The 14,570-nt window shown below is 42.4% G+C and overlaps 1 protein-coding gene across 11 annotated transcripts in view; it reads left to right on the plus strand.

The window, feature by feature from the left end:
• tpk1 (thiamin pyrophosphokinase 1) overlaps nt 1-14,570 on the plus strand; it is a 360,013-nt gene that overhangs the window by 125,856 nt on the left and 219,587 nt on the right. For 8 of the 11 annotated variants that reach the window (XM_080209334.1, XM_080209387.1, XM_080209416.1 and 5 more), the window contains one exon: nt 5,539-5,613. The exons of 1 other annotated variant lie outside the window; for it this stretch is intronic. In XM_080209334.1, coding sequence (XP_080065460.1) covers nt 5,539-5,613 — 75 coding nt within the window. Of the gene's footprint in view, nt 1-5,069; nt 5,126-5,430; nt 5,451-5,538; nt 5,614-14,570 lie in introns of those variants that run through there. 2 more of the 11 variants (XM_080209370.1, XM_080209398.1) reach the window with 2 other exon arrangements.

The raw sequence follows: 14,570 nt of genomic DNA on the forward strand, positions 1-14,570 counted from the left end.
TTTTAAACTTAGTTAGGTTTCTGGTACTTATGCATCATTAATGGTAATTCTGCAGAACTCAATCTGTATATCTTTCTCTTGTGTGTTTCTTATGCTCCCTCATGCCTTCTCTGAATTCATGTTGTCCATTAGATCCATTTCCTGGTCCCTCAACTCTATTCCTGTGAAACTGACAAATATCAGAGGGATACAGCACAAAAAAGGCCCCTCGGCCTATGCTAGTCAAAGGCAAACTTCCCAACTATTCTAATTCCATTTTCCAACACTTAGCCCATAGCCTTCTATGCCTTGGCATCACGATTGCACATCTAAATACTTCTCAAATGTTGTGACGATCTCTGCCTTTCAGGCAGAGAGTTCCAGAATCCTTCCACCAAGTTTTTCCTCACATTTAGAGGATGTGAGCAGGCAGCATAATGGTTAGCGCTGCTGCCTCACAATGCCAGCCTTGGGTATAAAGTTTTAAAGTTGAAAGTTTGTTTATTAGTGAGACAAGTAGCTTACATTAACCTTGCAATTAAGTGACTGTGCGACTGTCTGTGTAAAATTTGCACATTCTCTCCATGCCTTTTGGGGTTTCCTCTGGGTGCTCGGTTTCCTCCAACAGTCCAAAGATGTGCAGGTTAGGTGGATTGGCCATGCTAAATAGTCCCTTTGTCCCAGGTTAGAAGAATGAGCAGGGTAAATACATGGAGTTATGGGGATAGTGCCTGGGTAGGATGCTCTGTCGAAAATGGGTGCAGACTTCACAGACTGAATGACCTCCTTCTGCACTGTAGGGATTCTATGATCTTCTCTGAGCTTTCTGCCCCTTACATTAAATCTATGCCTCTTAGTCATTGATTCCTCCACCAAAGGGAAACATTTTTTCCTGTCTCCTCTATCTCTGCCCCTCACAATTTTATATATCTCAATCGTTTCCCCCTTTAGTCTCCTCTGCTCAAGGGAAAACAACCCCAATCCATCCAATCTCTCTTCTTAACTAAACCTCTCCAGCCCAGCCTATTTCCTCTGCACCATTATTTTGTGGATACGGGTGTCATTAACAAGATGTGGAGATGGTGGCGTTGGACTGGGTTACGAAGTCTCACAACACCAGGTTAAAGACCAACAGGCTTATTTGGTAGCAAACACCAGTAGCTTTCGGAGCGCTGCTCCTAAGCTGAGTATGTGCCTTTATATGCCCCGTCTGAGATCAGACCTCCCCACTCACCTGACGAAGGAGCAGCGCTCCAAAAGCTAATGGCATTTGTTAACAGATAAACCTGTTTATCTGTTAACTGGTGTTATGAATAGGATGGGAATAGAGGGATATAGTCCCTGGAAGGGTAGGGAGTTTTAATTCTGTTGGGTAGCATGGTCGGTGCAGGCTTGGAGGGTCGAAGGGCCTGTTCCTGTGCTGTCATTTGCTTTGTTCTTTGTTCTAACTCACACCAAGCCCTGTTCATTCAGCACCATGGCTTGTTGCCTTATTGATTGATTAATTTGCTATTGTCACATGAATTGGGATACAGTGAAAAGTATTATTTTTTGTTCAGAGAGTACATAGGGGAGAATTAAAGGAGAGGGTGCAGTTACAGAGAAGGTAAAGAGAAAGATCAGCTTAATATATGGTAGGTCCATTCAAAAGTCTGACTGCAGCAGGGAAAAAGTTGTTCCTGAGTGAGCTCTATTGGTTCCTGGGTTAAGCAATCTTATTCTGACAACTGGACTGAGAAACCATCACTTTGTGGAATGAAGATGGTCAGATAGAAGGATCTGCGCAGGGAACTACACCGAACAGAAGTGAATAAAAGCAAGGATGGGGATCGGATTGTAGAGGAACAAGCTCATCAGAGGTCAAAACCACCACATGGCACAGATGCTGGCTTCAAAGACACAGAGAAAGTTGGCTGTGAACAAACTGCATGGATTTTGGAAGATTACAACTCATACATCCACAATGCCTGTGGCCGCTTCTTTTAATTCCTAGGATGCAGGTAATCATACATAAATAATTTGTCAGCCTTTAGTCTTGCTTTCCCCACTAAAATCACATGCCATACAGCTCCAATCTTCATATGATGTACTCTTACATTATATGTACTTTGGTCATTTGTTTGCGTGCAAGCGCCGCATTGGAGTACTTCACAAAATGCCACTACCCTACCTACAAAGAAGTGCATTCAAATGCTTAGCACCAACGTTTAGTCACGTTGTGCAAATAATCTGGGTGGGGCTCAAATTCTGAACAGACGCAAAACGCTGCGCAAGTAATACAGTAGTTCCATGCATTTTTACAGGAAAAGATCTGCATGTAAGTAATAAGGCCAAGCCAATGTTTTAGAAACTGAGCTCTGGATATGGTTAAATAACAATGCTGGTCTACTCAAATTAATTTTTAAACCTAGGATAAGTTCAGATTTTGCTGTACAGTGCAATTCCACAAACTGAAAATCTGTTCAGTGAGAGTACTTCTGATCAGAGAAATCCCTTAATTACAGTCCCTTTGTCCACCAAGTAACAAGGTTGCACAACAAGATTAGAATAGTACCAAAGTGCAAGAGTTCCACATACTGCATTATACAATTGTAACTATATTTGAATGCACAATATGATCTTATTTCAGTTAGTTGTGCAAAGTAGACCCTCTCGAGCAATAAGATGAAGACAATTTGTGCTTAAATTTACGGAAAGAATTTTATTGGTCATAGGGATATGGTTTGAGCAGAAGAAGTTGATTTGCCAACCCATCGCCTTTTATGGTTTTGACCTTTGAAGACTGTTAATCCATACTGCAAGATCTCTAAGCAACACCAGGCCATGAACCTAAAAGTATCAAATTCCATCAGCACAAATCCATGTCCATTTTGTGCTGTTCATATTTCTCCAAATGCTCAGTCATTATTTTCAAAGACTCAAGTAACTATACAACTGATGTTAAACGGACAGGCCTTGTTACATGGCTTTTGTACACAATAGAGTAAATTTGCGAACACTTGAACAGAACTCCTAAATCTAATGCTTTGGAACCTTTTTCATTCCTTACTAAAGAGTGGAAACCACCTTAATGCAAATATGTTTCCATTTTAATAAAATTGTATTAGAAAAAAAAATCCCCTGGTGAATTTTAGAATTTACTGTACTTTTGATCCTCTTCCTCAACTGCGAAGTACGAAGTACTTATTAAATAAGTGTTCCATTTCCTTATTACCCAACTTGGATTTCTTGCATGTAATGGGTCCATTATTTATTAAATATCTGTGAAAATCTTCATTTTGATAGCAAAGTACTTTTATTTATGCTTTTCTAGCACAAACTCTGCTTTTATTCTTAGTTATTCCAATCTGTAGGATTTCCACTTTTCCCTATAATTTTGATTTTTGTTTGAAGTGATCGCTTCAACTCTTATTTGGAAATAATCTCACTTGAACACCCCCACTAGAGTCTTCTCCGGATTGGGCAGTGGGACCTCCAGCTACCTACCTCCATTTGTCCACTAGGCACGTGGCCCTAACTAGTTGGTGTATATCCCTTAAGTGCAGTTGGTGTCGTACTCAGACTGTGTCTAGTTCTGCCAAGAATTTCGTACTTGTGCTTCTGGGTTTAGTTTACCCAGGGAGGCCATTATCTGTTGGCTGGGGTGAATGGTTTATAATGTGCTGTTGGCTGCGTGCCCATTCCAACCCCTAGTTACTCGCACCAGGTTATGCTCTGGCGATATTTCTTCTTCTTGGGGGGATGGGGGGGGTGCTTGGCTGTCGCTTCCTGTTGTATTGTGTCATCAGGGCAAAGGACTCCATTGGCTCTCTTCTAATAGTTGATTCCTTTTTTCTAATTCCCTTACCCTAGATTCTAGTTTCTTAATTTTATTCTTATCTTCGTTCCACTTTTTAGTGGAAGTGGCTACTTGTCCAATTAGTCCAGCTAATTCAGGTACTAATAATACCCCTGCCTTTTTTGTTTTGTCTTTCTTTTCCCCATCTACCCACTTTCTCTGTTGTTCTAAGGTCTGAGAAACATCCCAGCCATCCTTTTGCATCTTCTTAATCAATGAGTGTCTATCATATATTTATCAATAAGGGAACCCGCAGGTCCCCACTTAGTTTCTTTACCTGCCATCTTGCAGGCTTCTACACCCCCTCATTGGGGTTTCTATTTATACTCACGGCCACGATTATCTTCTCAACAACGTGTTTCCTCCATGGCTCTAGGTCAGGGTGATCAGTTCTTATCGCACCGTTTTACAACATGAGAGATAGATACACAAACTTTGATGCAAACAGATGGCAAACTCTGTGTTTGTTCACCACTACAGAGTTTGATGCTAAATGACCTTTATAACTTGTGCTTTATGATCCTAAGTGCTTTGGTGCCTCTATGCCCACTTCAGGGTCCTAACCTTCATGTGGGAAATTTCCCCTCTTAACAACCGATCTGAGGCTGTGCGTTTGAGATAGGCACTTCCTTGTCCTTAGTCGATCAACACAAGCAATCTATTCCTATTTCTATCTGATAGTCCCATAAATTCCCCTAATTTTCACCCATTTTTAACTTCACTCTTAGCTCAGTCAGACTCCTACAGTTCAATAATCTCTACTCCAGTTCGCCGATTGAGTCCAACCGATCAACTCACCAGCAGTGAGATCTTGCCGACTATGCCAGTTTGTTGTGGGAAATCACCACTCGGAGTCAGATTTGAAGATTCAACATGCTGCTTATTGGACAAAGCTTTGGGAGAAGCGCTGGGCAGTGCTTGCAGTCACCTTCTCCATTTTAAAAATGGCAGCTGACCTTCTTTTATACATTTCAAAGAGTTGACAAGTACAGAGATTAGCAGTTATCACATCATTAACATTGCAGCTGAGCTTCTTTTATACATTTTAAAGAGTTGACAAGTACAGACATTCACAGTTATCACATCATTAGCCAATTATGTCCTCCTAGCAACGACTGACTTTGTTAACAAAACTTATTGTTTTGGTTCTGCTTTGTCTTAAACTAAGTTGATCATCTGGACCTCAAGGTCTGTTTTTTTTGTCTGTTCTGTAGTAATGAGACAATAATATAATTTAGTTCATTGTGCAATGTCTATGCCTAAGTCAGCACATTTTAATGTCTTTCTACAGAGTCCATTTTGTACCAGGTAACCTTCTTGTATCTTCTAATTTCGGAATTCCTTCTGGCAGTGTCTCACTTATACTCAAACAGCGTCAATTGTTGTTTCACAATATAGTGTCCCAGAAAGCTTAATTGTAAATAAGAAGAACTCATGTTGTCTCTCTTCCTCACCCTTTTTTTTTAAGCCAAGTATATAGGAACAAACGATTTGCATAGAATTTGAACTTTGTTACAAGATTTGAAGTTTAGGGGAAGGTTGTTAATATTAACAGAGATCATTAAGAGGAGAAAAAGAAAGAGAATTGCAACATTGCCTAAGATAAATATGTAAGATATAAAGGGAGGATAAGGTAACATTTGTAGTATAATTTACTGAAACTTAATTCCTGTAATATGACTCAACATTTTTCTTGCTAACATTGCCCTTTTTCATTTTAGGAAAGCTAAAACATTGTCTGTTAATTCTCAATCAACCTATGGACAGTGATCAATTTCAACGCCTGTGGAGCAAAGGTATAGTTGAGATGAAAATTGCTCGTAACTGGCTAATATAGAAGTTTATCATGGTTCTTAATAAAATAATGCAAATTTAATGCACGCTCAGCAAAGTTAATGATCAGGAACTTGGTGTCTCATCTATTTTACACTGATGATTGATATAGCCAGTGTAACTATTTGTTACTTTCTGCACAATGTAAGTGTTTGTTAAGTCTGTATTTACAGTAGTTGATTGTTTCATCTAATGTTTAATACAATTGCTTGGCAGTTTTCAGCTAAAGGCATTGAATAGTCAGTCACATCTTCAGAAGAGGAGGAAAATCTGTGATTTTATTATGAGTTATAATTTATATTTCAAGTTGAGTAGGGAGGAATATCTGTTTAGTGGGCTTGTTGCAAATGACCTAGATAATGGCCAAGGAAAGGCAAATGTTAGGTCATTGGTGGTGAGAGTTGCTGGAAATGTGTGGTATCAGCACAAGAAAGAACATAAGAACATAAGAAATAGGAGCAGGAGTAGGCCATCTAGCCCCTCGAGCCTGCCCCGCCATTCAATAAGATCATGGCTGATCTGTCGTGTCTCAGTTCCACATTCCCGCCCTCTCCCCATAACCCTTAATCCCCTTGCCTATCAAAAACCTATCAACCCGTGTCTTAAATATATTTAGCGAGGCAGCCTCCACCACTTCAACGGGCAGAGAATTCCAGAGATTCACCACCCTTTGAGTGAAGAAGTTCCTCCTCAACTCCATTCTAAACCGCACCCCCCTTTATCTTGAGGCTGTGCCCTCTAGTCCTACTGTCCTTTCTGAGCGGGAACAGCCTCTCCACCTCTATCCTATCCATCCCATTCATCATCTTATATGCCTCAATGAGATCTCCCCTCATTCTTCTAAACTCTAACAAGTACAAGCCTAGTTTATTCAGCCTCTCCTCATAGTTCAACCCCCTCAACTCCGGTATCAGCCTAGTAAACCTCCTCTGCACTCCGTCCAAGGCCAAAATAACCTTGCGTAAGTGCGGCGACCAAAACTGCACACAGTACTCCAGCTGCGGCCTCACCAGTGCCCTATACAGCTGCAGCAAGACGTCCCTACTTTTATATTCAATCCCCCTCGCTATGAAGGCCAGCATCCCATTTGCCTTCCTGATCACCTGCTGCACCTGTAGGCTGAGTTTTTGTGACTCATGCACAAGGACCCCGAGGTCCCTCTGCACCGTCGCATGTTGCAGTTTTTCGCCATGTAAGTAATAGTCCTTCCTACCATTATTCCTACCAAAGTGGACCACCTCACACTTGCCAACATTAAATTCCATTTGCCAATTCCTGGCCCATTCGCCCAGCCTATCTAGATCCTTCTGCAGACTCTCCACACCCTCCGCGCAATTTGCCGTTCCACCAATCTTGGTGTCATCAGCAAATTTCGACACCAAGGTATCTGGAATACCACAGAATCACAACATGGTTACAGCACAGAAGGATACCATGTGACCTGTCATGTCTGTGTTGGCTTTCTGAGGAAGCAAGATAACCTCGTGCAACCTCCTGGTCGTTTATCTGTGGCCCTGCACATTCTGCCCTTTAAGGTAACCCAATTCCCTTTCAAATGCTTTGATTGAACCTTCCTCTGCCACATTTTCAGGCAGTGCATTCTACATCCCAACTGTACACTGCGTGAAAAAACATTTCCTCATGTCTCAATTGCTTCGCTTTTGTCAATTATTTTAAATCTGTGCCTTCTCAACCCTTCTACTAATAGCAACAGTTTCTCCCCATCTTCTCCTGATTTTGTATATCTTTCTCAGGTCTCCTCTCATCCTTCCCTTTTCCAAAGAAAACAATCCAAACTTCTCCCATCTATCCAGTAGTGAAGTTGCTCATCCCTGGAACCATCTTGCTGACTTCTAATTTTTATTTTGTATTTGATAGCAAATACAATAAGAGTATGAAATGTCTCTACATATTTCCACTGTCGGAGCTAGCACTAGTAATAAAATAGATTCATTAAGTCACCTTGGAATTGGTGACCAAAATAACATTTAAGGCCCAAATAGCAATGGAAAAATATGATCATCACATTGGAATCATAGAATCCCTACAGTGCACAATAAGACCATTTGACCCTTTGGGTCTACGTCTTTCCGACAGAGCATTGCACCCAGATGTTATCCCTGCAACCTCACGTATTTACCCTGCTAACTCCCCTAACCTACACACCTTGGGACACTTAGACAATTGAGCATAGCCAATCCACCTGAGCTGCACATCTTGTGTGAGGAACCAGAGCACCTGGAGGAAACCCACACAGATGTTGAAGGAAGGTTTACAGGGAACCATAAGTTTAACAGAGGAAGAGATGCCCTGGCTAAGGCGCCTGCACAAAAGTATATTTCTAAGGATAGATGCTGTATTAATCTGAATTTGTGTAAATCTATAATCTAAGAACCACTATATGAATAGAAAGGGCAGGCTGATCAGCTTGACCATGTTAACAGAGGCTCAGAATACTAAACAACACATAATGGCTGTTTGCTGGGTTAACTATTTTCCTCCACACAAGCTTGTGAAAACAATGGAAACAGTTTTCTCCAACAGGAGGAATGCTCATAGGGATAACGGTAGCCGGTAGAACAGCTGGCCCTGGATCCCTACAAAAACCAGGCACATGAATCAGGGTGTTTACAGAGAATGATAAGGAACCTTGTAGAACAAGGAACATTGTAGACTTAAGGATTCCAGATGGAGAAAGGGAGATCACACAAAGCTGACAGTCATGAGACCACAAGCCGATCACACACAAACCCATCTTACATAATATTGGATGTCATATGTTATGCAACTTAATTTATAATCAATATTATTGGATAATGTCCAACCAGAATGGACCAAGTAGCTGTTTAGAAAATGTATAAAATTGGTGCTTTTCCTTTGTTCAGTGGAGGGAGGTTTTGGGATTTATCCAGAGATCATCTCTCCGCCAGCGTAATGAACTGTATTGATGTGAGGACCAGCCCTGGGCATTGAGCAATTTCTTTGAGATTCTCTCCTGCTAACACAGACATGGGAGAACATGCAACCTCCACACTGATAGTCAGCTAAGGTCAGAATCCAACCCGAATCCCTGGTGCTGTGAGGCAGCAGTGCAAACCACTGTGCTAGCCTATATGGCAGATTTCTAGAAATGAGAAGTAGTTGAGGTATGGTGCAAAATGTAATTGGTATACAGAGTCAACAGCAAACCAACAATGGAATATGGTTTAAAAAAAGTTAAGTAGAGTTGCAGAATTAATGTACCAAAGAGAGACAGTGCAGTTTCAAAATGCCATGGGTAACTAGGAGTCAGAAACAAAATTAATGAAGGCACCTGACGCTTATAATGAAGAAATGAGAGATGATCATCAGACAATTAGGGAAATGGATAAGGAGTTGAGTCAAAATAATGATAAGAGAAAGGAACACAAACAGTAAAATATTTACAATATATCTATGAAAAAAATTGTTAGGTATGTACTAGGATATATTAGGATTCCTTCCTCCCTCCCCCTTGAGAGGAGAGGATAATTTGTTAGTAAATGATAAACCGGATTCATAACAAGCACTTGGAACATAGAAACATGAATTTCTAGACAAAGAAGGGAAAAAGAAGTACCTTCCACTGTGCTGGTAGGGGCATGATATAAGAATAACACTGTTTTTGATAAATCACAACAGTCAATGTCTATCTTTTTTTGATTTGTCCATGGCATGTGAACATCACTGGCAAGGCAAGTTTATTGCCTATCCTGATTTGCTCTTGAGAAGGCTATGGTGAGATGACTTCTTGAACCGTTGCAGTCCTTCCAGGATTTTACACCACAGTCCAAAGATATGCGGGTTAGGTAGAGTGGCCATGCTAGATTGCCCCATAGTGTCAGGGGGACTAGTGTTAAGGGGACCAGCTCTGATAAATGCATGAAGTTATGGAGATAGGGCCTGGGTAGGATTGTGGTCGGTGCAAACTCAATGTGCCAAATGGCTTCCTTCTGCATTGTAGGGATTCTGTGAACAAGTCAGGATGGTGTGTGGCTTGAAGCGGAACTTGAATGCTTTGCGTTCCCATGTGTCTTTCTGGTGGCACAGTGGTTAACACTGCTGCTTCACAGCACTCAGGACCCGGGTTCAATTCCTGGCTTGGGTCACTGTCTGTGTGGAGTTTGCACATTTGCCCTGTGTCTGCACGGGTTTCCTCTGGGTGCTCCGGTTTTCTCCCACAGTCCGAAAGACATGCCGGTTATGTATGTTGGCCATGCTAAATTCTCCCTCAGTGTACCCAACAAGCGCCGGGGTGTTGTGACCAGGGGATTTTCACAGTGTTAATAATTGTGACAATAATAAATAAACTTTAAAACTTTGAAACCCTTGTTCTTCTAAGTGGTAGAGGTCACAGGTTGGAAGATGCTGTCAAATGTGGCTGGGCAAGTTGTTGCTGTGCAAATTGTAAATGATACTCAGTGCTGCCACTGTGCGCTGGTAGCCGAGGAAGTGAATGATTAAATTGATGGATGTATGCAGACCGCTTTGTTCTGATTAGTGTCGAGGTTTTGGAGTGTTGTTGACCTGCATTCATCCAAGCAAGTGGAGGTAATTCCCTGTCACACTCCTGCCTTGTAGATGATGATGTGGAGATGCCAGTGTTGAACTGGGGTGAGCACACTAAAGAAGTCTCACAACAGGTTAAAGTCAACAGGTGTATGAGATTTCGGAGCACTGCTCCTTCTACAGGTGACCCAGGTTCAATTCCTGGCTTAGGTCACTGTCTGTATGGAGTTAGCACGTTCTCCCCGTGCCTGTGTGGGTTTCCTCTTGGGTCCCTCCCACAGTCTAAAGATATGTGTGTTAGATGGATTAGCCATGTTAAATTGACCTAATGTCAGGGGGATTAGCACGGTAAATGCGTGGGGTTATAGGAATAGGGCCTGGCTGGGATTGTGATCGCTACATACTTAATGGCTGAATGGCCTCCTTCTGCACTGTAGGGATTCTATGAATGTCAAAGCAAAGTGATTTGATCTGTCCCTTCAATGGTCATTGCCTGACACTTGAAAGGCATGTGTATGGCACAAAATTTACTTTCCACTTATCTATTCCAGTCTGAAAGTTGCCTAGGCCTTACTGCACATATGAAATGGTTGGCAGCATGGGGGTTAGCACTGCTGCCTCACAGCACCAGGGACTCAGGTTCAGTTCCTGGGCTTGGGTCACTGTCTGTGCTGAGTCTGCATGTTCTACCCATGTCTATGTGGGTTTCCTCTGGGTGCTCTGGTTTCCTCCCACAGTCCAAAAGATGTGCTGGTTAGGCGCATTTGCCAAGTTAATTTTTTTTAATTCATTCATGGGACGTGAACGTTGCTAGCTGGCCAGCATTTATTGCCCATCCCTGGCTGCCCTTGGAGGACAGTTGAGAGTCAACATTGCTGTGGCTCTGCAGTCATATGTAGGCCAGACTAGGTGAGGACTTCAGATTTCCTTCCCTGAAGGACATTAGTAGACCAGATGGATTTTTCCGACAATCGACAATGGTTTCATGACCATCAGTGGATTCTTAATTCCAAGTATTTTTTAATGAATTCAAATTCTATCATCTGCTGCGGCGAGATTCGAACCCGGGTCCCCAGAACATTAGTTGAGTTTCTGGATGAATAGTTTAACGATAATACCACTCGGCCATCACCTGCCCAAACTCTCCCTCAGTCTACCTGAACAGGCACTGGAGTGTGGCGACTAGGGGATTTTCATAGTAACTTCGTTGCAGTGTTAATGTAAACCTAGTTGTGACACTAAGCATTAAACTGTTTCAGTTTTTGTAAGGTACTGAATGCTGTGAAATCACCAGCAAACATCTCCCCACTTCTGACTTTACATTTGAGAAAAGGTCATTGCTGAAGCAGCTGAAGATGGTGAGACTATTTGGGTGAGATGAGTGCTTTCCAAACTATTTTCCAAAATGACCCCTGTCTTAACAGTAGAAAATTAACATGACCCTAGACATCAGCAAGAACAAAGCAGCAATTAAGCAGCATAAGATTATTTAAGATTGCATACTATGGATCAATGTATACATCAGACAACTGTGTAAATTAAAATTTTTTAATACTTTGTAAAAATGTTATTATTTTTGTTCTAATGTAGTTTTCAATCAATCTGTCCATATTCCTCAGTGACAGAAGACTTATTGAAGCTCCCACTCCACCGTCACTCCCCCACATCTCCATTAATCAGACACTGTCTCCTTTCCATTGCCCCCCAAACACTGTAATCAGAGCCCCTCTTCTTTCCCCACACGGACAGAAATCATCCCCTCTTCTCTTACTTCCCCCCCTCCACTCCTGCTCTAATAAATCCCTTTGCACTCTCCACTTCCCCCACACACACACTGTAATCAGTTTCTCTCCTGTCTTTCTCTTGCACTGTAATCAGCCCATCATTCAGCCCTCCCACCCCTTTAGTCTTGTTCTCAGTGCCTGTGAAGCAGTCAGAGAAAATGAGCTTGTACAAGAGGAGCAACAACACAGTAATGTTTGTAGTGACTGTTCACTTAAACCTGTTTTTCCTGCATGAAGTCAGTAACTCAGCTATACTCACCTGCCTCTGTCTACACCAACTCAGCGTACAAATATTCCAAACGTCTCTGTAATCGTCATTCTTTCTTCAGAGGACGGTAAGCTTGTGACCCCATAGATTTAGAAGTTTTGAGTTAGATAGTTGGATTAGTCTACAACAGATTAAAAAATTACTGAGGAAAACTTCAATCATGTGGAACTGTAATCACCATAGATCCAAACTCACCTTCTTGAATTTCACAATAAATTGTTAATGTAAGCCTTACTTGTGACTAATAAATAAACTTTAAAGAACTTTTTTCTATATGTATCTGTAGGTACAACTCATGGGGCTAAAGGGATCAAAGGATATGTGGGGAAGATGAGATCAGGATATTGAATTTGATGATCAGCTGTAATCAAAATGGATGTTTCAAAGGGCTGAATGGCCTACTCCTGCTTCTAGTTGCTATGTTTCTCTGCAGCATGATGCCACATTTACCATATAATGCCTCACCGGATGGAATGCATCCGAGGGTTCTGAAAGAAATGGCGGAGGTGATAGTGGATGCCTTGGTGGTTATTTTCCAGACGTCGCTGGATTCCGGGGAAGTGCCGGATGATTGGAAAATGGCTAATGTTACGCCGTTGTTTAAGAAGGGTGCCAGGCAAAAGGCGGGGAATTATAGGCCGGTTAGTTTAACGTCTGTGGTGGGTAAAATGTTAGAATCTGTCATTAAGGAGGAAATTGCGAGGCATCTTGAAGGGAATTGCTTGATAGAGCAGACGCAGCACGGTTTCATTAAAGGGAAGTCGTGTCTGACAAATTTACTGGAGTTCTATGAGGATGTGTCTAGGGCAGTGGATAGAGGAGAGCCGGTGGATGTGGTCTTTCTAGATTTTCAGAAGGCGTTTGACAAAGTACCTCACAAGAGGTTATTGCAGAAGGTCGAGGGACATGGAGTTGGGGGTAGGGTGTTAGCGTGGATAGAGGATTGGTTGTCAAATAGGAGGCAGAGAGTGGGGGTCAACGGGTGCTATTCGGATTGGCGGATGGTGACTAGTGGAGTGCCCCAGGGGTCGGTGCTGGGGCCTCAGCTTTTTACCATTTATATAGATGATCTGGAGGAGGGAACCGAGTGTAGGGTGTCGAAATTTGCTGATGACACCAAGATAGGGGGAACGGCAAATTGTGCGGAGGGTGTGGAGAGTCTGCAGAAGGATCTAGATAGGCTGGGCGAATGGGCCAGGAAATGGCAAATGGAATTTAATGTTGGCAAGTGTGAGGTGGTCCACTTTGGTAGGAAGAATGGTAGGAAGGACTATTACTTACGGGGCGAAAAACTGCAGCAGGCGACAGTGCAGAGGGACCTCGGGGTCCTTGTGCATGAGTCGCAAAAACCCAGCTTGCAGGTGCAGCAGGTGGTCAGGAAGGCGAATGGGATGCTGGCCTTCATAGCGAGGGGGATTGAATATAAAAGTAGGGAGGTCTTGCTGCGGCTGTATAGGGCATTGGTGAGGCCGCAGCTGGAGTACTGTGTGCAGTTTTGGGCACCGTACCTGCGCAAAGACATTTTGGCCTTGGAGGGAGTGCAGAGGAGGTTTACTAGGCTGATACCGGAGTTGAGGGGGTTGAGCTATGAGGAGAGGCTGAATAAACTGGGCTTGTACTCGTTAGAGTTTAGAAGAATGAGGGGAGATCTCATTGAGACTTATAACATGATGAATGGGATGGATAGGATAGAGGTGGAGAGACTCTTCCCGCTCAAATAAGACAGTAGGACTAGGGGGCACAGCCTCAAGATAAAAGGGGGGCGGTTTAGAACGGAGTTGAGGAGGAACTTCTTCACTCAAAGGGTGGTGAATCTCTGGAATTCTCTGCCCGTTGAAGTGGTGGAGGCTGCCTCTCTAAATATTTTAAGATGCGGGTTGATGGGTTTTTGATAAGAGAGGGGATTAAGGGTTATGGGGAGAAAGTGGGAAAGTGGAACTGAGACACGACAGATCAGCCATGATCTTATTGAATGGCGGGGCAGGCTCGAAGGGCTGGATGGCCTACTCCTGCTCCTATTTTCTTATGTTCTTATGTTCTAATACTCATGTGCTCATCTCAGTACTTGGCTTCAGTGTTTACAATAGAGATGGGTCTTTGGTGAAATGTGAATCCTTAATTGGTTCAAAGCAAGGCAATACCCATGATGTAAATAAGTGAGGTATTAGAGAAGTTAGTTGAACAAAAGGAATACTAAGAACCTGAATCCCACAAGTTGGAACATATTGAGGGAATATATTTGTGAGTTTGTTCATAGGATGTTTTGATTTGATTTTGCTTTCATTTATTATTGTCACATGTATTAGCATAAGTGGAAAGTATTGTTTCTTGTGTGCTATGC

The sequence above is a fragment of the Carcharhinus amblyrhynchos genome, chromosome 2, assembly GCF_965287045.1.
Source record: "Carcharhinus amblyrhynchos chromosome 2, sCarAmb.v2.hapA, whole genome shotgun sequence".
Taxonomy (NCBI): domain Eukaryota; kingdom Metazoa; phylum Chordata; class Chondrichthyes; order Carcharhiniformes; family Carcharhinidae; genus Carcharhinus; species Carcharhinus amblyrhynchos.